The following is a 26,893-nucleotide window of genomic DNA, read 5'->3' as shown; positions in this document are numbered from 1 at the left end:
TGTGTACCTTTTAAGTTGATCCAATGTTGTAGCTGAAGCCGGTCAGGAAGTGGTCAGGTTGTGTACATGGCCACGTGGAGTTAGCTGATCTCCAGTAGCACCAGGGGTGTTCTTACTGATCTCCATTTCCCTGAGTTAGGAAGAGTCAAAAGCAGCCAAGATTCCAATGCTGAGTTGCTATCTAGCAAATCATTCTGGGATAGTGTGTATGGGGATCTGTTGAGGATCGATCCCTGTTTGGTTGTGATGCCCTTTGTGTTCAAATGATTATTCTCATGGATGAAGCACAAATAATAACCAGAGGCATTGGAGAATGTGCAAAAACATTTACAAGGATGATTCCAGAACTATCAAGAAGGCTGGACAGGTTAGTGTCTGTCTTCTAGAAAAGGAAGCGGTAAACTAATAGAGCTCTTTAAAATTATGATGCAGTTTGATGAGGTAAATGTGGAGATGATGTTTCCTGTTTTGGGGAGCCCAAAAGTCGTTGCCAACAAGGAATGCAGAAGAAACTTCTTCACCTGTAAGAATGGTTATAATTTAGAACATGGGATAATTGAGGTGGGTAGCTTAAAGCTTGACAAGTACGAGGGAGAAAGGAATAGAAGGTCAAGCTGATGTAATTATATGAAGTAGGGTGGGAGAAGCTTGTACATCCTAGTGTAGACCAGTTGGGTGGAATGGCCTGCTCCTGTGCTGTAAATTGTATGCCACATGATTGAGTTACTGGAGAACATTTAGTGCATGTACAACCTTATTCTAGAGAGTAATTGACACCTTGAGAGAACATTTAACATTGGCAAAAGTAGTAAATTTAATTATAGTGCAAGATAGTACACTGAATTCATTTCTGAATTACTGCTTTGTGTTGCCGCAGACTCCAGAGGCCGTCTTCAAGGAGATCCTGTTTGAGGCCTTAAAGGCGGATATGTCCTCTGCCTTCAGCAACCCAGAACTGTTACATTTGCTCCTGGTTGCACTAGAACGCTTCCCAAACGTTCTGAAACCCAAGACGCTGAAAACTTTGCTTGGATCCACTACCATCATGACATCAGAAAATATTCCCAAGTAAGTACTTTGTAAAGCTTAATGGGTAATACTGAGAGAGCGAATGGATGAAGATCGGAAAAGTAGGAGCCAACACAGGATAAATCGGGTGTGATCAATCATAGAATCATAGAGCAGCTACAGCACAGAAGGAAGCCATTCGGCCCATCATATCTGCGCTGGCTCTCTAGGAGCCACTTGCCTAACTACACTTTTCCACCTTTTCCGTGTAGCCATGCAAATGTTTCTCTTCAGATAATTATTCAATCTTCTTTTGAAAGCTACAGTTGACTCTGCCTCCAGTACATTCCAGATCCTAACCACATGCTGGGTAAAGCCATTTTTCCTTATGTTGCTGTTCAACTTAAATCGGTGCCCTATGATTCTTGACCCTTCAACCAGTTTCTCCCTATCTCCTCTGTCAAATCTCCTCTTCAATCTTTTCTTGTCCAAGGAGGACAGCCCCAGTTTTTCCAATCTGCCCACGTAACTGAACTCCTCATCCCTAGAACCATTCTTGTGAATCTTTCCTGCAACCCCTCTAATGCCTCCACAAGTGTGGTGCCCAAAATTGGACACTATTTTGGCTGTGTTGAATGTTTTAAGTAATTTTTTTCTTCCCACCACCCTTCCTTTTGATTCAGGTTACTTGAGATGCTAAAACTCTCTGCCAAGGCTGTGAAGAAGGATCAGACACTGCCACCCCTTGCCTTAAGCCTGGTGCACATCGTCTTGAAGGAAGGCACATTCGAAACCTTCTGGAAGGAGCTGGTGGAGAATGGCTTGCTCAAACACCAAACGGGGCCCAGCTGGTACGTGACAGTGGCCGTTGTGGCATCAATATACAGTCAAGAGCCTGCAGCCATAACAAGAGACAGCACTGCAGGATCTTTGGGAGGTAGATTAGATAACTCTAGGTGATTTAGTTCAGCAACAGCTAACACCTTTCTCTTTGCTAACCTGTTAAGTTACCCAAACATGAGGTAGATCCCACAATAATAGCACACTGTATTTATATAGCACCTTTTAACATAGTAAAATGTCCCATGATGCTTTACAAGAGCATTCTAAAACAAAATTTGATACTAAGCCACATAGGATGTTAGGGCAGATGGCCAAAAATCTGGTCAAAGAGGTACGATTCAAACAGCATCTTAGAATTGCAGAGGTTTAGGGAGGGAATTCTAGAACTTGGGACCTAGGCAAATGAAGACAGTGGAATCGTGAAAATTGGGAATGTGCAATATGTCAGAATTGGAAGAGTACAGAGAACTTGAAGTATCAGTATGGAGGAGGCTGTAGAGATATGGAGGGTAGTCACGGATGGCTTTGAAAACAAGGATGAGAATTTTAAAATCATAGCGTTTGCCTGACCGGGAGCCAGTGTAGGTCAATGAGCATAGGTGTGATGTGTGAACATGACTGAGGCATAATTACAACTTTCACCTGTCACTGGGTAGTCCCAATTCACAACCGTGAATATAGGTCCCTTAGCAAATGGGAATGGAAGATTGGCACCATTCCCACTGACAGGAAGCTTGGCTTGTATGATTCATTCTTTAATTGCATTGCTTCTGCTGCAGAGGCACTATTCCAGTGCAAGTGAATGATCATGTTCCACTGGTAACTGGTGTACAAATGTCATTTCTTGTCCTGGGGTAAAAATGAATATGCCTTTTGAATTTAACTGTAATAGTTGAATAGAAAATGTCAGCCGTACAGCACAGGATTCTGAACTTCTCTTCCTGTGACAATGGGAGACCTGAACAAACTTTTGAGTTGAGTTCTCCTTTAACCTTTATTTTCCATGGCCAATTTTCATGCTGCCTTGGTCGAAGGCACTGACTCTCATGCAGGGTCACTGCCCTCAGAGGAGCCAGCTGTTCTCCAATACACTACCTAATTGATAATTGTTCCAGTGTGAGCCAATGATGTGACTCACAGCAAGCTGTCAGACCATGTAGGAGTTTGCATCCAAACCCCATCCTGTCCTCACCTCGTGTAACCACTTGTGTTTGCCAGCATGGATTCCTCTATAGCGGGAGTGGCAGAATCTCTCCCTCCCAACCCTCCTACCCTACCCGCTCCCCACCCCTCTTAGTAAGACACTAGAATTGAACCATCATGACACGTCCAGCGGCTCAGGCCATCCCCTCTGCTGCATTTACTCAGAAATCACTTAATTCCTGTGTGGTGCAGAATTCAGCTTTACAGTATGGAGCCGCCTCATGTCAACAACAACTTTCACTTACATAGTGTTGTGGTAACTTTGACAAATGGACCACAGGAGTGTCAGGTGCAGGCCACGATCATTTATTCGAGCAATTGCAAGGAGAGAACCATCTCAAAGCAGCTTGAGATAGCACTCTGCTAAATTACAAGTGTTCACCATATTTATACATTATTGGTCACATACAAGAACATTCTCCAGATTCCGATCTCATCAACATATAGGTTTACATTAAACATGCATATCTGGTAACAGGTGCATGCATCAAATGTCCCTATTTTCACCCAGGCAGAGACCTTCTCTCCTATCTAAGCTGGGACCATCTGTCCTTCCTCTATCTGTTGAAGAGCACGCTTAATCTTAGTTGTTTTCCAACCTAAGTTTCCAGTCTAACTCCCAGGACCTTGCTGGTGATTGCAAACCCTGAAGATGTACAAAGTTTGAGAGTGTATAAGGTTCATCTGGTTTAACTGTTTAATTGTTGATTTACTGGTTTGCGCTAGCCTGCCTGTAATCCTGAGGATCCAACATGATCTAGAATCTTGTCTCAGGTCCCTCTCTTTCTCACATGTCTAGCATATATCTGCACATCACACTTGGTTTTGTGTCTTAATTTTGTTTTAAAAAGACAGAAAATCAGGCATTGGCTAAGAGCTTGAACTTTGCAAACTGTTAAATTTTCCCTTTACAAACAGCACTTTGCAAATGGCTCGTTACCACCTGATTGCGGCACTTTGCAGGCATGGTTACAATTACCTCCATGCCTATTTAGAGCAGTAGGCGTAAAGAGATTGGCCGAGTGAGGAGCAAACAATTACATCCGTGCTACAGACATCCCTTGAGCAACCTCAGAGTAAGTACTAATCCAAAAGCAAAATATGGCGGTAGCTGGAAACCTGAAATAAAGACCGAATATGTTGGAAATACTCAGCAGGTCTGGCAGCACCTATGCACAGAGATAACGTTTCGGGTCGTGACCTTTGGTGTGTGTTGATCCCAGTTTGCTGCTGATGGATTGATTTGTTAGCCTTGACTATAACTAGGCCAAGTGCTCTTATTAATGGCATGTCTGTTCGTTTTCTCTTACTCAGCTTCCTGTGTTTCCGGTTACTTGGTGCCACATTACCATTGCTAACGCTGCCCCAGCTTAACCTCGTTCTCACAGGAGAGGTGATGCAACATTATGGGAACCATGTGCTTTCGGCCCAGGTATGGCCCTTCTTTGGTTGAGCAGTGTCAGAATTTTTGATTGCTTACATAGTGCCTTGTTTTTACGTTAAAAGTGTTGATGTGTTGAGGCATTGGAATCGCTAAGAAGAAGGGGAGAATAAAAGAACTTGCATTTATGTCACACCTTTCATGACTTCAGGATGTCACAAAGCACTTTACAACTAAGTACTTCTGAAATGAAATTGTTGTTGTCATGTTTCAAACACAGCAGGCAATTTTGTACAGCGAGATTTCTCAAGCAATAATGTAGTAATGACCAGATGTGGGGAGACAGTGGCATATTGGCATGTCACTGGACTAGTAATCCAGTGATCCAGGTAAATGCTCTGGGACATGGGTTCAAATCCCATCATGGCAGCTGGTGGAATTTGAATTCAGTTAATAAATCTGGAATATAAAGTTGGCCTCAGTAATGGTGACCATGAAACTATCATTGATTGTTGTGAAGATCCATCCGCTTCCCTTTGGGGAAGGAAATCTGCCGTCCTTACCTGGTTTAGCCTATAAGTGACTCCAGACCCACAACAATGTGGTTGTCTCTTATCTGCACTCTGAAATGACCTAGCAAGCCATTCAGTTGAAGGGCAATTAGGGATGGACAACAAATACTGGCCTTGCTAATGACACCCACATCCCATGAAAGAATATTTTTAAAAAACTGTTTTAGGTATTGGTAGAGGGATAAGTAGTTGGTTGATAGTGAGGAAGGAATAGACTGCAAGAAGATATCAGTGGACTGGTCAGGTGGGTAGAAAAGTGACATGGAATTCAATTCAGTGAAGTGACAGATAATGTAATTGGAAAGAGCAAGGGAGTACATAATAAATGGTTGGTTACTGAGAATTGTAAAGAAACATTGGAGTGCATATTCACAGATTCCTGAAGGTAGCAGGACAGGTAAATGAGGTTGTTAAGAAGGCATACATGATACTTTCTTTTATTGGCCAAGGCATAGAATGTTAGAGCAGAGAGGTTAAGCCAGAATTGTATAAAACTCTAGGAGTACTGAGTGCAGTTCTGGTCACCACATTATAAGGAGGATGTAACTCTTTCGAGTACAAACACGTTTCCATCTGTTCCTATTCAGATGAAGTTACATTGTTTCACAGTTTGCCATTGTGAGATTTGAACTCTTGATCTTGGGGTTACAAGCCCAGTACCATAACCACTTGGCGTAGAGAGGGTACAGAGCAGATTAACAAGTGTGTTGCCAGAACTGGAGAATTTTAGCTCCAAGGAAAGACCAGAGGAGGCTGATAGGAGATTCAGTTGAGGTGTATAAAATTATGTGGGGCCTGGATAGAGTGGATAGCAAGGACCAGTTTCCCTTGACAGAGAAGTTAATAACCACGGGCCATCAATTTAAATTAATTGGTATGAGGATTAGAAGGGAGTTGAGAAATATTTTCATCCAAGGGTGTTGAGGGATCTGGAACTCACTGCCTGCAAGGATGATATGGACATAAATCCTGATTGCATTTAAAAAGCCTTATTTTTTTCAATTAAAATTTTGTTTTATGAAACTGCAAATCAATACTATGAAATGCAATAAAATGGCCAGTCGCGGCTGTACATCTGTCCGTGTATATGCATATTATATACTGTATTGGCTTCATTGCACTTGGCTCTCTATACTGTATCCTTTCGCTCTTACATCAAGTTTGAACTTGTATCTAGTCAGCCTGAATAGTAATAGACTTTATTACATGTGGTTCTGCTTTGCTTGTTGGCAAACTGAGCTCCCATGCAGCTGGAGAGAGGAATCCGTGTTTGACACTAGGCTTCTTGTATCCACTATAGGGGAAAAATACACGAGTCAAACTACCTGAGTGTTGTGCTAATGGACTCTTTTTGTGTTACTGTAACTGTTTTTATACTTAGGATGTACAGCACTGGAGCAGGCTATTCTGCCAGCCAATGCATACCAGCATTTACGTTCCATTCGAACTCCCTCCCGTCTTTCCTCATCTAAATCCATCGATGTAAACATCTACCCCCTTCTCCCTCATATGCTTGTCTAATTTCCCTTTAAATGCATTTATACTATGTGTTCCAATCGCGCTCTGTGTTAACGATTCTCACCACTCTTTGGGTAAGGAAATTTCTTTTGGATTCCCTATTGGATTTCTTGGTGACCCTCATATATTGGCCTCCAGTTATGCTATTGACCACATTCTCTCTGTACCCACTCTATCAAAATCTTTCATAATTTTAAAGACATCCATTAGATCACCCCCTGTTCACCCAGCCCGTTCATCCTTTCCTGATATGTATATCCACACATTTCTGCCATTATCACTGTAAATCTTCTCCTGCATCCTCTCCCATGCCTCTGTATCTTTTTTTAAATATAATATGGAAACCAAACTGCATGCAGTACTCTTAAGTGTGATCTAACCAAGACTCTGTACCAGTTTAAAATGAACTTCCCTACTTTTCAATACTCTTCTGCAAGAAATAAGCTCTCTTGCTTAGATTGCCTTTTTTCTAAATGGCCTTGCTAACCTGTGATGTAACTTTGTGTTTGGTGTATTTGTACCTCTGAGATCCCTTATTGCATCTCGCACTGCTGCCTCCACCAGTGTCTAGCCAGTATTGGCTATATGGAAAATGCCATATGGAGCAGCAGAGAAATTAGAAAAGTTGGGAATGTTCTCCCTAAATCGAAGAAGGTTAAAGGGGTGGGTTTAATGGAGTTTTTCAAAATCACGCGGGTTTTGATAGAGTTAATAAGAGAATCTATAACCCCTGGTTATTGGTCTCTCTGCCAAGGGAAATGGGTCCTTTCTTTCTGTTCTATCTAGGCCCCACATAATTTTATATACCTTGATTAAAACTTCCTTGGCCTCCTCTGGTCCAAAGAAATCCAACCCCAGCCTATCCAACCTTTCCTCAGAGCTAAAACCCTCCAGCTCTGGCTACGTTCTTGTAAATCTGTTCTGTACCCTCTCTAAATGCGATCACATCCTTCCCGCAATGTGGTGACCGGAACTGCATGTAGTACTCCAGTGCTCTAACATTCTTATGTTTCCACAAATGGATCGGTCAGTAGTCAGAGGACACTGATTTAAAATAATTGGCAAAGGAGCCCAGGAGGGTTGGGGTGGGGTGCTGGTGAGGATAAGATGAAGAGAATTTTTTTGTGCAGTGAATTATGATCTGGAATGCAGTGGCAGAAAGGGTGGTGGAAGCAAATTCTGAGAGAAATTGGGTAATCACTTGAAAGGGGCAGCTTTGCAGGGTAATACGGAAAGAGCAGGGGAGTGGGACTGATTGGATAACTCTTTCAAAGAGCCAGTGCTGACAAGATGGGCTGAATAACTGCGATTCTATGCTGCCCTTGTGCATAACTCAAATCTGGACAGATAAAATCTGAGATTGTACTGCTGGGCATTCCTTGTAGTTTACTCTGGTGTAAAATTCCACTTCCTTCCCAACTAATTACTCTTTACTGAAATCAGAGTGACAGCACTGGAGCAGCGCGTTTGGTGATTACAAAACTCAAATCAACATAGGGCTAATGCAAGAGCAACTTTGACTAAAGGTTATTGATAGCTGAGATTCCAGTTCTTAAGAGCCATGGCAATTGCATGTCACTGTGTGCTCCAATGGTTTGTGCCATCTGGTGGGTGTCGGTGAAGATTGATGCTCATGGCCAAAGCTGTTGCTTCTGTTGACCTTTCAGAGTTGCAAATGGTTCTAGGGTTTTCTTTTAATAATTGCAAAGCATGAGTAATAGGACAGGGCCAAATTGTCACAGCGACAAAATCCTGGAACTGCCTACCCGATGGTACTGGTTCCAGGCTCACCACGGCCTTTCCGGGGCAACTAGAGATGGGCATTAAATGCCAGTCTTGCCATCAATGCCCAAATCCCCAGAACAAATGAAGAGAAACAGTTTAGGCTAACAAAATGTTTGTAGGGATGACTAGATGAAACCAGAAATAGTAGGTAGCTGATGTCCTTATTTAAAAAAGACTGTAGATAGGAAAATGAAATGAAGCCCGAGTTAATGTGGGGAGTTCTATTATTTTGGAACTCTGAGAAAGCAAATACAGTCAGTCCCTATTTCAATGAGGTAGCCAGGGCTGGTTTATTTGGAGATTGAGGAACACTGGGAAAGTTTTATAATTTGGAAAAAAAGCTTCAGAAAACTTGGAAGGAAACGTTTGGAGTTTGGTGGTGGGTGGGGGGGTGGGGCGGCTGTGGTGTGAAGGAGGATCCACCTTACAGCACAAGTATTGTGGTGCACTTACTGCTTCAATGCAGTGACTTTGCAAAGCTCTTCAATGACCTTTATAGAAAATTAGCAGTTGCCAGCTATCTTTTAACTTCCTTTCTGACTTTCTTGCTAAAATGTGGGTTTTTGCAATGCCTCTGCAAAGTCTTAATTGTGCCTGCGACCTTCACTAACTGTTAATCCGCTGACCGTCTGTGGCCTGAAACACAGTTATCAAATCAACCGGAAGATGAAAGATGGTAATCCAGTTGCTGCAATAGCAGCCATGTAACCAATGAGAACCCCTTGCTGAAGCCGCTTCTCTAGTGTGGTCAGAGGCTGAGTGGTTGAGGTGTAAAAATGTAAAGACACAGTTGCCTCAATTGATGCACAGCAGCTGTCGAAGTGCTTTACTAGGAATCTACCTTGCCTGAAAGGAAATGGCCTCCCTTTTCCTGATGGCTTTTAGTTTGCTACTGCCATCATTTCCCCTTGCAGCAGGTAGCTGACAAAGATTGGAGAGGACAGAGAGAGGCTATGAAATGGTTTTCTTTTCTTAAAAGCTCAATAAAAAAGGGAGTATCTTCCGTTCATATTAATGTTTCTCTTTCCTGCCCACTGCCCCCCAGAAAAAAATACTTTAAAATTCATTGCAGTCTTTCTCCCCACAGAAGCATTAACTGCACTTGTTTGTCTGTCAGCTCAAAATCCTTCACTGTCCCTAAATTGTCATTCTGCTTGTCTGACTTCCGGGAGTGGGTAAGCAGAAATTTTAAATACTGGGGAGATCAAAACCATTGTCTTCAGCCTCCACTACTGTTTCAGAGCCATCGACTCTGTCCGTCTCCCGGCAGCTGTGTGAGTCTGAACCAGCCAATCTTGGTGTTGTACTTGATCCTGAGACAAGCTTCCAGCCATATATCCGCACCAGCACTAAGATTGCCCATTTTCACCTCCGTAACATCACCTGTCTTGATTGTTCCAATGCACCCCTGGACAGCTTCCCACATTCCACTTTCATAAACTTGAGATCATCTAAAACACCACCTGTATCCTTACTTCGCACCAACTCTCAGTCACGCATCATCCCAGTGCTCATTGATCTGTTTGCTCCTGGGTGACCAACTCCTCGAATTTTAATCCTTTTTTTCATCTTTCTATTGAAATCAACTGTTGTTGTATATCTACCCCAAGTGCCCCTGCACCCTCCTTCCAGCATGCCCTGCTGCCTGCATCAACCACTCACTGCATTGTTCCTTCTCCTCAATGTGCCTGACCCTCCCTCGCACTGTAATATGCAGGTTGCTCCCCTCATCCAGTCTGCACTTTCCACTGTGTTTCCCCCCCACCAACCCATTTACAACTAACTCTGTAATGAGGTGTGTACCAATCTTTCAAGGTTATAACTATTGCATTTCTCTTAATGTTCAGCATTCCAGACTTGCTCCCTTATTATTGAGACTTATGGGCGCAGAGAGAAATTTTTTAAAACCTGTGCATTTAAAACACCTTTCACAACCTCAGGACATTCAAAAGCACTTTGCAGCCAGTTGAGTATTTTTGAAGTATAGTCACTGTTGTAAAGTGGGAAACACAACAGCCAAATTGTGCGCAGCAACCTCCCACAGTATTTATTTAAAGAAAATTTCTGCTCACTGGATGTCAGACAAGCAGAGTGACAATTTGGGCACAGTGAAGGAATTTGAGCTGACAGACAAATAAGTGCAGTTAATGCTCCTGGGTGGGAGAAAGACTGCATTGAATTTTAAAATATTTTAGCAATTTGATAATGACTTGATCATCTGTTTGTGATTTAGGTTGTGGGAATCAAGATTGGCCGGGACACCAAGAAGAACTCTTTTTAATTGTGGTGTGGGATCAAGAAAGCTAACAAGGCTTTAGTTTAACATACCCAAAATACACTCCCTCAGTGCTGCACTGAAGTGTCAATTTAGGTTATATGTTCATGCTTTTGGAGAGGCATTACTGCTGAGCCAAGGCTAAGGAATTACTTAATGTATCAAGGGGAGCATAAATCTGTGGGGAAAGTGATTAAGAGCAAAAGGCACTAATTTCATTTTCAGTCGAGTCCTGCTTAGGACTGTTGATGGCTGATTGGATAACCCGGGGGCAGGCAGCACAGTCTCAGAAAATGGTGTAAGCTTTAAGATGAGGTTTGTTCTGGGAAGAATATGATCATGTGTTGCTAACCCACATTTTACAACAATTCCCTTGCTGGATATGTGAGAGAGAAATGCTCAACCTGGGGGGTTACCATTGCTGAACTGAACCAGTCATACAAATATCATGAGTACAACAGTAGGTCAGAGGCTGGGAATTCTGCGGTGAGTAACTCACCTCCTGACTCCCTGAAGCCTATCCATCTACAAAGCACAAGTCAGGAGTGTGATGGAATATTCTCCACTTGCCTGGGTGAATGCAATTCTGGCAATATTAATGAACCTTGAAACCATCCAAGACAAAGCAGCCCGTTTGATTGACACCCCATCCACCACTGACGCATGTTGGCAGCAGTGTATACCTTCTACAAGATGCACTGCAGCATCTCACCGAGGTTCCTTCAACAGCATCTTCTAAACCTGTGACCTGTACCGCCTGGAAGGACAAGGACAGCAGCCGCATGGGAACCCCACCACCTAGAAATTCCACACACACCCCCCATCAATGCCATGACTTGGAAATATATCGCCTTTCCTTCGCTGTTGCTGATTCAAAATCCTGGAACTCCCTCTCTAACAGCACTGTGGGTGTACCTACGCCACATGGATATAGCGGTTCAGGAAGGTTGCTCACCACCACTTTCTTAAGGGCAATTAGTGATGGGCAGCAAATGCTGGCCTAACCAATGACACCCACATCCTGTGAAAGAATTTAAAAAAACCTACCCAGCTAGGGTGCTACTGATGCAGCAGTAGAAGCACCCTGGGCTAAACTGGCTGACCTTTTAATTAGATGAAGCCCCAGGAAGTCATCTCCATTTTGTGGCTGTGTGGAGGCCTGTATTAACTGAACTTGTGGTTATTGTTAACTGCTGTCTGTCCTGTCAGCTGCATTAACCTTTTCACTGGTGCTTTATTTTCACTGCACTGAGCACTTTGAATATTTGTGCGAAAGTGTAAATGCAAAGTGATGCCTGAATTGGATTGAAGAGGTAAAAATACAGAGCTCCAGAGTTGGAAAACTCCCTAAATTGAAGATTAAAGGCCTTCAGGTTTCTCCCCTGGCCACTCAAAGATTTACCTGTACAGTCTGGCAGAAAGGAAGGTTTCCAATGACTGCTGTTGTCTAGGTGGAACTAGATGCTCGAGTGACCAAATGCAGCTCTGCAGCAACATATCCCTTTCAGGATTTTTTTCTCCCTTCTAGTTCTTTAAAAAAAAATTCAAGGCCAAACAATTGAAATGCAGGTTAGAGAAAAGGAAGGATAGAGAACATAGGAATGTGAGGAGATGGATAAACATTTCAAGTGAGATGCTCCATCTGTTCAGGTGAAAGCTGATACTAAAATGTTAACAATTCCTAAACAGACCTACTGTGTATTTTCAATATCTTTGGTGGAGAAAATGTGTGTACACTTGTCATTTTGTTGTGTATGTGTGTGTGTGTGTGTGTATACATATATATAAAATCCTTCTCGACGGTGGAGACAGTGGTGTAGTGGCAATGTCACTACAATGTCAGAGATCTAGGCTAATGCTCTTGAGGACAGGGGTTCAAATTCCACCATGGCAGCTGGTGGAATTTAAATTCAGTTAATAAATATGGAATTGTAAGCTGGTGACCATGAAACTACCAGCAATCGTAAAACCCCATCAGTAATCCATTTCAACATACCATCTTGCTCTCATGTCCACATATCCTGCTGCAAAGTTCCAATGAAGCCCAACGCAAACTGGAGGAACTTCTCCAGATTAGGCACATCTTCGATTAAGCACTTTACAGCCTTCCGGGCTCAACATCGAGTTCAACAACTTCAGACCATGAACTCCTCCACCATCTTCACCCCTTTTTTAAATTCAATTTTATTTTATTTAATTCTTTTTTTAAAATGTATTTATTTGTTGTTTTAATTTTTTTATCCTTTTTCCCCAACCAATGCCCCCTCCCCCAGAGGGCCATCGAATACTTATTCTTATGTTGTGCTTTCACCCTTGTTCTGCTACTAACATATTCTGTTATCTTAACTTTATGCTACTATCAGCACCTTCTTTAGTCTTTAACACTACCATTAACACTCCCTTTATCCTGTGTCTGTGACACCTTTGTCAAATTTCTCCTTAGCTCCCACCTATCACTGACCTTTTTTGTTCCACCTGCTCTACCCCTCTTAAACAGTATAAAATCTATCATATTTCTACTTCCTTGTAGCTCTGAGGAAGAGTCACATGGACTCAAAACATTAACTCTGTTCCTCTCTCCATAGATGCTGCTAGACCTGCTGAGTTTTTCCAGCATTTTCTGTTTTTATTTCAGATTTCCAGCATCCGCAGTATTTTGCTTTTACCCTTATCTGGTCTGGACTACATGTGACTCCAGACCCACAGCAATGTGGTTGACTCTTAGCTTAAATGGCCTAGCAAGCCACTGAGTTCAAGGGCATTTAGGGATGGGCAACAAATGCTGGCTTTGCCAGTGACGCCCATGTACCAGGAAAGAATTTAAAAAAGGACCACTCTGCAGTATCTTCCAGTATCTCTCCTGCATTGTCCAATTGAATGGAACCTTCCTTGCTGGTTCCACTCTTGCCTATCCAGTTATAGCCTGAGAATTTCCTGCAGTAGTATCTCTTCCCTCTCCTGCACACTTAATCTCCAGGTCTGTCTTCATCCCCCCCCCATCCATCCTGAAATACATGCTATTCATCAACAACATGATGCAAAGCCATGACGTTAGGTCTCTTATGTATGCTGACGGCACCCATTTCTGCTTCTCCACAACCTCTCTCAACTCCACCACCGTCAGTGTTGTCAGATTGCTTGTCTGACATTCAGCCTGGATGAACTGAAATTTTCTCCAATTCAACGTTGAGAAGTCTGAAGCCATTGTCTTCTTCCCTTGCTGCAAACTCTGTTTCGTTGCCACAGATTCCTTTCTTGGCCATCGTATGAGGTTAACCTAGCCTGTTTCCAATCTCATTGTTCGATTTGTTGCTGAGCTTCTAACCACGCATTCCCTCTATCATCAAGACTACCTCCTTCCACTTCTACAGTATCACCTGTTTGTGCCTTGCCTCAGCTAACCTGCTGCTGAAACCCTTATCCATATCTTTGTTACTCAACAATTCCTCTCTTGCCTCTTATCTTGCACCCTCCATAAACTTGTGTTTATCCAAAACTCTGCCTTTATCCTAAGTTGCAACAAGTCCCAATCACTAGTTGTCCCTATACCCACTAGCCTATGTTGGTTACTAGTCCAACAAAGCCTCAAATTTAAAATTCTTATCCTCATACTGAAATCCCTCTATGGTCTCTTCCCTCCCTGTCTCTGTAACCCTCTCCAGCCTTACAATCCACCAAGATTGCTGTATTCCTGCTGTTCTGGCCTCTTGTGTATCTGCCACTTTGCCACACCATTAGCAGCTGTGCCTTCAGCTGCCTAGACCATAATCTCAGGAATTCATCTCCAACTCTCCCTCCTCCGTGAACATGTTTCTTTCAAACCTCCCTCTTTGATCAAGTTTTTAGTCACCTGCCCCAATATCATCATATGTGGCTCACTGTTGATATTTTCCTGATCATGTTGTGAAATGTCTTGGGACATTTTCCTCCTTTAAAAGTGGATGTAAAGATAAAAGTTATCTAGGATGCATACATGTTTTGTGTTCTGTAATGCAATGCGGTATTTTGCTAAACCAAGTAGTGGCAGCTTGGGGCAGTGGTAGGGGAAACAGGGTTACCATATTGCTAATCCTGCTGATGATCATTAATTAAAACATTTATTTTTCAGCTCCCAGACAGGTTCAAGTTCGCACCAGAAATGGAGACATATGTTGACTCGTTTCTTGAAAACATCCAGGATGCAGAGAAACAATTCACTGTGATAACAAAGTTTACGTGCCTCACTAACCGAGGTAACCCTGTGATCCCCAGCTACTGGAAAGTGGTCCATCACCTGCAGCCCTCAGTTTTGTTGAATTTTGTCAGCTGGTTAAAAAGCATGTTCATCAATCCCAACCTTGGGACCTGCATAGATTTCAGCACCAAACGGCAGAAGGAGTCCAAGGAACAAGCTGACCTGTGAGTACAGTAAAGTTCAATTAACATGCTGTTATACTTCAGTAAAGCAGGAGATGGCACTAGATGACCAGGGAGCTAGGCCTCCCCCGGACAGGAGGCCTGTGACCTAGGAAAACACTTTCCCCTCCAGCCTCACAATCCTCTGAGACATCTGTGCTCCTCTAATTCTGGCCTCTTGTCCATTCCTGATTTTAATCGCTGCACTATTGGTGGTCACATCTTCAATTGCCTAGATCACAAACTCTGGAATTCCTTCCCTAAACCTCTCCGCCTCTCTACCTTGCTTTCTTCTTTAACACACTCCTTAAAACCTACCTCTTTGACCAAGCTTTTGGTCACCTGACATATCTCTTCATGTGGCTCAGTATCAAACTTCATTTTATAATGCTCCTGTAATGCAGCTGGGGGCATTTCATTAGGTTAAAGATGCTATATAAACCTGTGCTGTTGTACTTCATGTATTGACTAGTAAGGGGTGAAACCCAATGGCAATCCCGTGTTTGAAAGGATTGTGTGCTTTAACTGATTCAGAGCCTCAATAATAATTTAACAAACTCTTCAAGATACTGAGGGGGCTAATTTGTGCTTTTTCAAGTAACTGTGTTAGGACCTGACATGGAAAGAGGAAGTGGCCATTCTTCACCTCAGTCTGTTCTGCCATTGAGGCAGATCATGGCCAGTCTGTACCATGATTCTATTTGCCCATCTTGGCTCCATATCTGCTGAGCCAGTCAGGAACCCAAGTGTCCAGAACCTGTCAGAGGAGAACTCTGTCCCGGACAGTGCCTTTCTTTATCTCCACCCCTGGCCAGAGTGAAACTCCTGAATGGGTGGATCTGAGTTTGACTTCAATCTCGAGGGATGGCAGTAAAAAATGAAGAGAAAATTGGTTTATCAGTTGCAGAGTAGGGGCCAGCCCTAAACATTGAATTGTCTGCTCCCTTCACGGATGCTGACTGAACTTTCCAGCGCTTTCTGTTTTTGGAAGAAAATCAGTGGGGTGGCTGTCCCAGAAAGAAGAGCAGAGGGCAAAGTTGTGAAGTCTAACAGTGCCAATTGTAACATATGAAATAAGTTCATCTTCATAGTAAATGGTGAAATTAGACCTGTGTGGTACAAAGAAGACTACAGCAAATCGGCAGTCTGGATTACACTCCACCTCACAGAATCTCACAGCGCAGAAGAGGCCCTTCGGTCTATCGAGTCTGCACCGACGTGAGAAACACCTGACCTACCTATCTAATCTCATTTACCAGCACTTGGCTCATAGCCTTGAATGTTATGACGTGCCAAGTGCTTATCCAGGTACTTTTTAAAGGATGTGAGACAACCCACCTCCATCACCCTCCCAGGCAGTGCATTCCAGACCATCAGCACCCTCTGGGTAAAAAAGTTTTCTCCCACATCCCCGTAAACCTGATTATCTTTATCATAATTTCAACGGAGAAGTAGAGTTGGTGGGGGGAGGGGGCGGATGGAGGCAGAATGGAAAAAGCAGGCAACTGATTCTCTATCACCCAGGTCTCGTTTCACCCCTGTTAAGGATTAAGCTGAAACCTATCAGAATAAATATTAATAGATGGGGTGGATTTGGGATTCAGCCAAGGGCATAGGTGGAAAAAAGATGGAAGGTGCAATGGGCAGAATGGGCTGAATGACTTTTCCTTTGTCCCTTCATGTTCAGTGTCACCTCTATGGCGTCTCCTGGATGTGATCTCTCCCCTATAGGTAACCAGCAGGGCCAGAATACGATCTCTCCAACAGGTGGCTAATAAAGTGTTGGTAAGTTGTGCTGAGACAGCTCGCATTAACTGCGTCTCTGATATTTAACAGAGCTCAATACTCAGTGCTGAGGCTGCGAACATGGATTGTTGCACGGCTGTCCTCAATCGTAGACAATAATCAAGTGAAGAAAGAAGAGGATTTGGTAATGGACATTGCCAGGTCAGTGGGGAATATTGAGCAGGGTGCACGTTATGTAATGTTTTCAGGGTAAATTTTGACATACCAGTCTCTAACTGCTGCTTTCTGTGTGGGATCATTGTGACTGTGAATGTGAGGAGCAGAGGTAAATAAAGTGTCGCGTCTATCTGACATCCAGCACAGGGACTGTTCCCTGTTCTCCCATGTTTGGTATGGAGAGGGGGAAGATGACCTCATTGGGCTTCTGCACGGCCAGGCTGCTTTCCTATTGATGTTGTGATAATCCTCTCTATTACTGGGCTGGAAAGTGCTCATCAGTGTAGGGTCAAATCACTATGGCCAGGTGATAGCAGTAACTATGTGTGAGATTGTTTCTGACCACAAAGTGCCTGAACTGTTGTAGGAGGGAGATCCCTGCTGTTACTTTGCTCACTTGGCAGCAATTGTAGACAGTTGCCTCCATTGATATTTATATTGTTGGATAGTGACCGTATCCCCTCACCAGGGTTTTACAGAAACTGCCTCCCTCCATACCTGGGGCTCAGGCTCTCTGCAGCATCACTGCTGCCTGTTCACTCGAGCACTGTGCTCCCCATTGGATGTGGAATTTCTGTGTTTTCTCCTACTGTATCATCGATGCACATTTGTTCTCTCTCTCACTCCCTTGTGTGCACTCTCTAGTTTGCGCACTTTCACTCTTACGCGCTCTTGCTCTCTCACCTTCCTTCTGTCTCACTCTCTTTGCGTTAATGCTCAGAATGAAACTAATATCTTTCCAATCTTTCTGGGTGCAGGTTTGTTTTCTTCCATGCCTTCTTTGCAACTGAACACCAAACACCTGACATCCCGGAGACTGAGGCCACACTGTCCATTCCTCTGGACCAAACCACACGGAACATAATTGCAAATTCATTTTTTGGGTAAGGTTTGAGGACTTGGCCTTTTAAATGTATATCAGAGAAAAAAAAATGTAACCCTTATCTTATTTCATTTCTGCATTTCCTACAACTTTAAAATGATCTTAAAATGTAGGATGAGATTGCTTTCCACTTCCTGCTGCCATCACTGATGATCAGTGATGGCACGTTGTTTACTGTCTGTGGCAGCATATTCTTTTGTACCAACATGTGTTTGTTTTCAATGTCCCCAGTCTGTTGAACCATCTGAATTCCCTGCCCCCACTGGGTGACTCCAGAGAATCAGTGGGTAGGACAGAGAAGCGCACGCTGGGATTTACGGCGGATGGAAACTTGTGGATTTCCCGTGTGGTTCATTACGCCAATGCCCTGCTGTTAGAGAAGAAATCTGTCAGAGTTGTCAAACCCTTTATGCAAGGGCAGAGAGAAGCCTGGAACCGGTACGTAACCCAAACTTAATTAAATTAAACTGTGGGAAGCCATTTATCTGGGTGTCTCAGTCTGCCTTCAGTGCACTTATTCCCAACACTGTCTGAGCGTCTGCACTAGATATGTTTCCTTTAATGCAGTAAAACATTGCCACTTGTGCACACTTTGCTGCCTGGGTTATTCATTTATTCAGATAGGAGTTCTTCTTGCACAGTTAAACAGTAATATGGTTGTTTATTTCATTACTGTTTGTAGCAACTTGCTGTGTGCAAAATTGGCTGACCCATTTCCTACATTGCAATAGTGACTACACTTAAGGAAAAGAATTAAATTGGCTTTGGGAAGTCCTGAAGTTGTGAAAACAAAAGTGCTATATTGATGCAAGCCTTTTTTCTTTCTAATGTTTCCCTTTACCGGAATATATTAAATATCTACATCCCCTGGTGCAGTTCATGACCAGATTAATAACATTTGTTAGTGACGATTCTTCATGTGCTGCATTCCCAATCTTAGCCAAGCCAAAACTGTAGACAAATGTAGCTGCCATTTGAGCACAGCAAGATGTCAAAAACAAAAAATGTGATGAATGACCATTCGATCCGTCTTTGGTGAAATTGATTGCGGGATGCATGTTCACAAGACTGGGGAGAACTGCCCTGTTCTGCTTTGGTGCTGCTTGATCTTTTATGCCCACCTGAAAGGACAGGCCAAAAGACGGTGCTTCTGGCAGTGCAGCACTCCCTCAGTACCGGAGTGTCAGCCTGATTATGTGATGATATCACCTGAGATCAGAGAGAGATGGCTTATCTCTCAGTTAGAGAGTGGAGGAACAAAGAAGCAACAAAGCAGGCAAGCATAATCGATAAAATTGTACAGGTCGAGAGAGGGAGTTGGGAAGCCAGTTTTACCATGTGATGAAAACTGGTGGCTGGAGTGGTTTTGTCCATGATCATTGATAAGATCAAAGGCTTGACCCCGTCTGGAGCCTGTTTGAAGCCTTCAGAAAATGATTGTCCACGGAAGTCACTGGTTTGTGTGAAAATGATATGAATAACTGTTTAGCATAGCAGTGCCATCATTTTCTACTTGCTTGAGATAGTTGAGCACTTGTAAAATCTATATTGTCCCTGTTTTGATTTACTGTTTAATCCTTTTGTGAGTAAAAACTGAGACACAATTTAAGAAGATGCTCTTCTACGTTTTGAAAGTCAAGGATCAGGTGATAAAGCCAATAGCCGCAATAGGGTTCTATGTTCAATCACCGGGCAGACTCCTGATTGATGTAGATGGCGGTGATATGGAAAGTGCTCTGGAACATGAGGAGAAAAGACTATGATCTGAGACAGTGGAATCAGAATTCTGTTCTCTTCTTCTCCGGTCCCCATGAGGACACCTGGCTGAGTTGTCACACATTATGTGAAATGTGTACTGTTTTGGAGCTATTGTCTCCCTGTTGTACTCGTAACTGGTTCACTCCCCAGCTGTAACTATGAATATATCCAGTTAAGATCAGCCAGGGATGTTAATAATCAATCTTCATTATATACTCAAAATCAGGATATTAAATAAAAGGCCTGCTATTGTATTCTAAAATTGGCCACATATATATCTATACCCAGTACTAAGTTAAGCTACATTCATGGCTGGCCACGTGGAAATGATTGCTGTGTGTGCTCACGAGTCACTTGTTCGTTCACAGAATGCTCCAGTCTGTCGAGGATCTACAGAAAAAATCAAAGAAATCTCAGCAGTTGGAGACCTCAGCCTTTCAGTTGCTCTTCCTGCTTGTAGGCATTCATCTCTTCAAGGTACTTATAACCCACACTTGGCATGCCACGGGGCTCAGCCATCCCCCAGTTTACTTTGACACAATATACTTTTGTCATTTTCACCCCCCCTCCAATGTCTGAGCAGGTGAGGCAAAATATTCAATTTAAATGCCAACATCTTATGGGATTTAGTTAGTTTTTTGAAAAAATGTAATATGAGGTGTCTTTATTTTCTTTGGTGCCTGGGAAGTATTTTTTTCTTTATCCAGTATAATTTGTCACCTGTCTGAAGCCTTCAGAACGTGATAGACCATGTGGCCTTTTAAGAACTAGGAGCAGGAGTAGGCAATTCAGCCCCTCGAGCCTGCCCTGCCATTCAATACGATCATGGCTGATCTAATTTAGGCCTCAACTCCAATTTCCCGCCCTCTCCCCATAACCTTTCAACACGTTACTAATTAAAAATCTGTCTATCTCCTCCTTAAATTTATTCAGCGTCCCAGCATCCACTGCACTCTGAGGTAGTGAATTCCACAGATTCACCACCCTTTGAGAAAAGTAATTCCTCCTCATCTCTGATTTAAATCTACCACCCTTTAGCCTAAAACTATGGCTTCTCATTCTAGAATGCCGCACAAGGGGAAACATCCGCTCCACGTCTACTTTGTCTATCCCCTTTAGCATCTTATATACCTCAATTAGATCTCCTCTCATCCCTCTAAACTCTAGCGAGAATAGGCCTAAACTGCTCAATGTCTCCTCATAAGACAAGCTCCGCATCTCTGGAATCAATCTAGTGAACCTCCTCTGAACCGCCTCCAATGCAACTACATCATTCCTCAAGTAAGATGACTAAGACTGTGCACAGTACTCCAGCCTCAGCAATGTCTTGTACAGTTGCAACAACACCTCCCTATTTTTATACTCTCTTCCTTTAGCAATAAATGCCAAAATTCCATTTGCCTTCCTTATTATCTGCTATACCTGTATACCAGCTTTCAGCGATTCATGCACGAGGACACCCAGATCCCTCTGCACTGAAGCATTCTGAAGTTTCTCTCCATTTAAATAATAAGTCACCTTTTTATTCTTCTGACCAAAATGGATAACCTCACACTTATCCACGTTAAACTGCATCTGCCAAATTTTGGCCCATTCACCTAACCTGTCCATATCCATTTGTAAATTTATTTTTTCTTCCTTGCAACTTACCTATTTTGGTGTCATCTGCAAATTTAGCTATAGTACCTTCTATCCCTGCATCCAAGTCATTAATATAGATTATAAATAGTTGGGGCCCAAGGACCCTGTGGCACCCCACTAGTTACAGCTTGCCATCCAGAAAAAGACCCATTTATCCCGACTCTCTGCTTTCTGTTGGTTAGCCAATCCTCTATCCAAGCTAATGTATTACACCTAACTCCGTGTGATCTTATCTTGTGTGTTAATCTTTTGTGCGGCACCTTATCAAAGCCTTCTGGAAGTCCAGATATACTACATCTACCTGATCCCCATTATCCACTTTGCTTGTCACATTTTCAAAGAACTCTAGCAAATTAGTCAAGCATGATTTATTCTTCATAAAACCATGCTGACTCTGTTGGATTGCATTTTGACTTTCCAAATGCCCCATTAGTACTTCCTTAATAATGGATTCCAACAATTTCCCAACGGGAGACAAACCTGCCAAATTTTTGAATAAGGGCATTATATTAGCATTAGCATTTTTCCAATCCACTGGAACCTTTCCATAATCCAGGGACTTTTGCAATATTATTATATTACCAATGCATCCACTATCTCTGCTGCCACTTCCTTTAAGACTCTGGGGTGTAGGCCATCAGGCCCTGGGGACTTGTCACCCTTTAATCCCAATAGTGTGCTCAGTACTTTTTCTCTAGTGATAGTGATTGTTCTAAGTTCCTCCTTCTTTACACCCTACACTTTACCTGTTACTATTGGGGTGGTACTAGTGTACTCCAACATGAAAACAGGCAAAATATTGATTAAGCGTCTCTGCCATTTCTGCGTTCCCCACTATTAACTCTGCAGCCTCATCCTCCAAGGGACCAAAGTTCACTTCAGCTACTCTCATTCCTTTTATATACTTGTAGAAGCTTTTGCTATCAGTTTTTACATTTTGCGCTAGTTTACTTTCATAATTTACCTTTGCTCCTTTTATTATTTTTTTTTAGTAACCCCTTGTTGGTCTTTAAATGTTTCCTAATATTCCAGCCTGCCACTGACCTTTGCAATTTGGTATGCCTTAGTTTTTGCCTTTGTTATCTTTAACTTCCTTGCTTAACCATGGATGCTTTTTTCCCCCTCTTACCATCTTTCTTCCTCTTTGGAATATGTTTTACTTGGGAGGAATTGAATATCTCCTTAAATATCTGCCATTGTTCATCAACTGTCCTACCTTATAGTCTTCCTGCCCAGTCCACTAGGGCCAAATCTGCCCTCAGTTACCTTTGTTTAACCCCAGAACATTAGTGTGGGACTCAAGTTTCTAGCTCTCAAGCTGAGCTTGAAATTCTAGAATGCTATGATCACTCTTCCCCAGAGGATCCTTTACTATGAGATCATTAATCACATCTCATTACACAAAACCAAATCCAGAATAGCCTGTTCCCTGGTTGGTTCCACAACATATTGCTCCAAGAAACAATCTCTAATACAGTCTATGACCTCTCCCTTGAGGCTAACCTTGCCAATTTGATTAGCCCAGTTTATGCATATTAAAATCACCCATGATTATTGCCGTGCCTTTCTTACATGCTCCCAGTATTTCCTGGCTTATACAGTGCCCTACTGCTGAACTACTGTTTGGGGACCTATAGATTACTCCCACCAGGGACTTTCCCTTGCTATTTCTTATTTCTACCCAGAATGACTCTATGCCTTGTTTTCCAGTGCCTATATCATTCCTCGCTATAGCACTTATCTGTTCCTTTACTAACAAAGCTGCACCACCTCCTTTTCCTTCCTGCCTATCTTCTTTTCTGAAAGCATCTACTGTCTACTGGGATGTACCGTGGCTCCACCCTAGTACTGTCTACCAGGAGCCATTCTTCATGGAATAGTTTGTACTTTAGATATGGGGGTCACTGGCAAGGCTGGTATTTACTGCCCATCTCAAAATTGCCCTGAGAAGGCCACCTTCTTGAGAAGGTTAAGTGGCAGCTGGAACACTTCAGCAGGCAAGTTGAGAACCAACCACCTGGATGTGGAACTGGAATCATATACAGGCCAGATCGCATAAGGATGGTAGGTTTCCTTCCCTAAAAACAAAATAGCAAAGTGAGTATCTGAGAAATGAGCGTCTCCTGCCTTGCCCTGAGTAATCACAAAAGATTGACAGAGGCGAGGCTGCAGTTTTATTCCCACAGAGAATAATACAAGGAGATGAGGGAATTAAAACCCATTACTCCTACAGAACTAGATTTTGTAGCCAGCAGCTATAGCAATCTTCTCGTAAACATGCACAACTAGCAGCTGGGTAAAATGATGCATGGAATGAGTGAATGGCTGGGATTGGTCTGTGTAGAGTATTGTTCCGGTGTATGGAAGGGCCTCGTTTACAAATATTAGATTCACGTTTATACTCTCAAAGACAGTTTGCTAATGTCTCACTGCCTGCTACAAAGTGTCACAGCTGCCACCTGGGAGCCAGGAACTCTGTTGTGCTGTTGACTGTGCCAAACAGTAAATGTGGTGAGATTCCAGAATCACCAGGAAAATTTCAGGAAGCATGATAGGTAGATTTTCACTCTAGTGTGGATATTGTCTGATCCAGAATACCATCTCTTTATTTTCTTTGCAGCGTGAAACATTTTGTCTTCGTTTTGTTTCTCCTCTCCAATCCCTGCCAAGTTGCACAGGCTGAATGTTGTGGCTTGCCTTTATTCCCAGATAGCTGCCGACGTGCAGCATTTAAAGTGTTCAATGGGGAATTAGATCGATTCCTGATTCAGTGAGGAATAGGTGCTAATGGGACAGAGGTACCCTTTTGGATCATGACCAAACTGAGTATTTTCTAATTGCTGCTTTCTTGTTGCAAGGCCTTTAATCATTAATCCTCTTATTAAACGCTTCTTATTCTTTTGGTGAATTTAACGACGTGTAAGCTACTTTAACAATCCCTGCATGAAGGGCAAGCATTAAAACGATCACAAATCTCGAGAGTCATGAGTAAAAGTGGCATCTCGTCAGTGTTGCTGCAAGGTCTTAGTGTCTCGAGCTGTCTTTATCTCTTCTGTTTTTTTCCGTTTAGAATGGTGAGGATTCTGTGGCACTGTTGAATGACATCCACGAATGTCTGCAGAAAGCATTGCTGAAGAAAAGGAAGAAGCACTCAAAACCTGTCACAGGTTAGCAAAGCTCCCCTCAACACGAGTCACTGTACACATTTTATGATCACAACCCTCTACAACACGCTGGTTATGTGTGGCCCGAGTCAACAATGGAGTGACACCCAGCAGAAGAGAGCACAATACAGCACTCGACAATCTTTTTACACGAATGTAGAACTCGCTATCACATGGAGTGTTTGAAACGGATCGTGTTGACATTTTTAGGAGGAGCCTTGAGGCAGGATTGAGGGAACAGGGAAGTGAGAGATACAGGGCTGGGTGAGAAGAGGCTCCACTGGCAATTGGGCTGAATGGCCTTTTTCAGTGCTGTATGTTCTGTGTAATTCTAGGAAAGAACAGTATTCCTTGCTCCATTCATGCCTATTAACCATCACTAGATGCCACCAGAGTGCTTTATGAGGATTCCATTGAATGCAATGAAAGGGATTTTAAGTTGGAACCTGATTCACTATGAATAAGACTGTTATGTAATATATATAGATTGGAGCACAACTCTTTGCCATAAAATTGTGACTTTGTAACTAAGGCCAATTGCTGTTCAGCGGTAAGCTTTTATTGCAGATGAGATGCTTTTTTTTATAGATGTGATCTTAATCACCGTGACAGAGCTATCTTTAAACACAGGCCTACTATTGTGTAACACTTTCTGCTCTGTATTCAATTCTTTGTTTGGTGTTAAGCACTGTATGGGAAGCTGAACCCAAAAACTTAATGCGGAGCCTTGATCTGTTTAAAGTACTCTCTGCCTCATTTAGAAATATACAAGAGTAATTTTAGGAACATGAGTGTTCATTGCCTTTATACTGTATCTCCATTCAATTAAATCAGGCCTGATTTGTACCATGACTCTGTTTATCTTGGTTCTACATCCCATAATATCTTTACCCAAGAAAAATCTAGCAATCTCAAGTTTTGAAATTTTCAATTGACCTCTAACCTCAGCAGCTTTTACAGGAAGAGAGTTCCCGATTTCCATGGTGTTCTGAGTAAAGAAGTGCATCCTGTCATCGCCCTTGAGTGGCCTAGCTGTAATTTTAACATTATGCTCACTTCTGGACTCCTGCACTAGAGGAAATCGATTCTACCTATCCTATCAAAACTTCTAATCATCTTAAAAAAAAACCTCAATTAGACCACTCTAAATCTAATATATTCAAGAGACTACAAACCTAATGTATGCAACCTGTCCTCATAATTTAGCCCTTTTAGTCCCTGTATAATTCTGGCGAATCTGCACTGTATCCCCTCCAAAACCAATGTATCCTTGCTGAGGCACGGTGCCCAGTACTGAATATCTTATCTGATTATTTCAGGTCTCCTTCCTTCCCTAATCTTATTACTATTTATTTCTTGGGGTGAGGAAGGGTCAAAGTGGTAGTGATGTGGTTAGGGAAGAACCAGGATTTCAGAGTGTTCTAAGTAGCCTGGCCAGTCAGGATAACTAGGCTACTGGCTGGGCATGGTGCAGAGGGATTGTGAGGCTTCGTAGGGAACAGCCCCAGATCCACTGAGTGGCAGCGTGACACAATTTTAAGAACAGGTTTGGCCTTCATGAAGCTGTAAAATCCTATTAAGTTTCAGATAACAGCTCTGCAACAAGAGCACTCGATAGTGAAATATCAGTCTCTACATAAATTAAGAACAAGGTGTCTAATATTCTTAAGCTGTCTCTTCTCTTTTCAGATGAGGAGCAGCCAGAGTGGGTGGAGGTGATGGTTGAAATCTTATTGTCTTTGCTCTCCCAACCGAGTCGTTTGATGCGGCAAATCACAAAAACTGTGTTTGTGCGGATTTGTCCTCACGTGACTAAGGCAGCGCTACAGCTCATCCTGGATGTGAGTAATGTGGCAGAAGCCAGTGCTTACACGTCTACAGTTGTTACAATTCCACGTTTTCCTTCCCGTTTTCTACTTTTTTCCTGCTTATTTTGGTGGTAGCCCCTCTGAGTCAGGAGATGGCCTTATTCTAAGAGCAGGGAGATCCTGGAAAAAATATTCTCTCAACTCCCTCCACCAAAGTCTGCCCATCCACCTCCTTTTTTGGTTGGGAAGTGTTTTGAGAAGTGATTTTTTTTTAGTGCAGGTTCACTTTCTATTCACCATCTCCACAAGATACTGGGTGGTAAGGGCATAATGGGCTGAGCTGATGAATGTGTCAGTCTGTAAGGGTCTTGGGACTGATGGCAGGGTCAGCCTGTCAGGGTCCTGGGACTGATGGCTGTGTCATTCATTTTCGTGGAGTCCTGGCATGGTTTTTTTTGCAGTGTGAGGTGGCACCCACTTCATTCCGAGCTCATTGTTTTGGTGACTGCTGTGAATGCCACTCTCCCTCCAAACCAGGGGGATTTTTGACCAGCAACACATCCATTAAAAATAAAATACACTCCTCGGCCAGGGTTCTATGAACCCTGGATGAATGCAGTGACTGGCCTGAACCGTCATGAAGTCATAATGGTACAGAAGGAGAACATTCAGCCCATTGAGTCCATCCAGGCTTCCT

At 42.8% G+C, this 26,893-nt stretch overlaps 1 protein-coding gene across 2 annotated transcripts in view; it reads left to right on the top strand.

The window, feature by feature from the left end:
- mybbp1a (MYB binding protein (P160) 1a) overlaps positions 1-26,893 on the top strand; it is a 90,328-nt gene that overhangs the window by 17,115 nt on the left and 46,320 nt on the right. For both annotated transcript variants that reach the window (XM_041198271.1, XM_041198270.1), the window contains 10 exons: positions 878-1,068; positions 1,692-1,859; positions 4,369-4,486; positions 14,694-14,983; positions 16,817-16,927; positions 17,701-17,826; positions 18,057-18,263; positions 19,952-20,060; positions 24,295-24,391; positions 26,078-26,229. In XM_041198271.1, the coding sequence (XP_041054205.1) occupies positions 878-1,068; positions 1,692-1,859; positions 4,369-4,486; positions 14,694-14,983; positions 16,817-16,927; positions 17,701-17,826; positions 18,057-18,263; positions 19,952-20,060; positions 24,295-24,391; positions 26,078-26,229 (1,569 nt within the window). The remainder of the gene's footprint in view (positions 1-877; positions 1,069-1,691; positions 1,860-4,368; positions 4,487-14,693; positions 14,984-16,816; positions 16,928-17,700; positions 17,827-18,056; positions 18,264-19,951; positions 20,061-24,294; positions 24,392-26,077; positions 26,230-26,893) is intronic.

The sequence above is a fragment of the Carcharodon carcharias genome, chromosome 10 (genome assembly GCF_017639515.1).
Source record: "Carcharodon carcharias isolate sCarCar2 chromosome 10, sCarCar2.pri, whole genome shotgun sequence".
Classification (NCBI taxonomy): Eukaryota; Metazoa; Chordata; class Chondrichthyes; order Lamniformes; family Lamnidae; genus Carcharodon; species Carcharodon carcharias.
The sequence above is the reverse complement of the archived record's forward strand: the minus strand, read 5'-3'. Positions and strand labels throughout refer to the sequence as shown.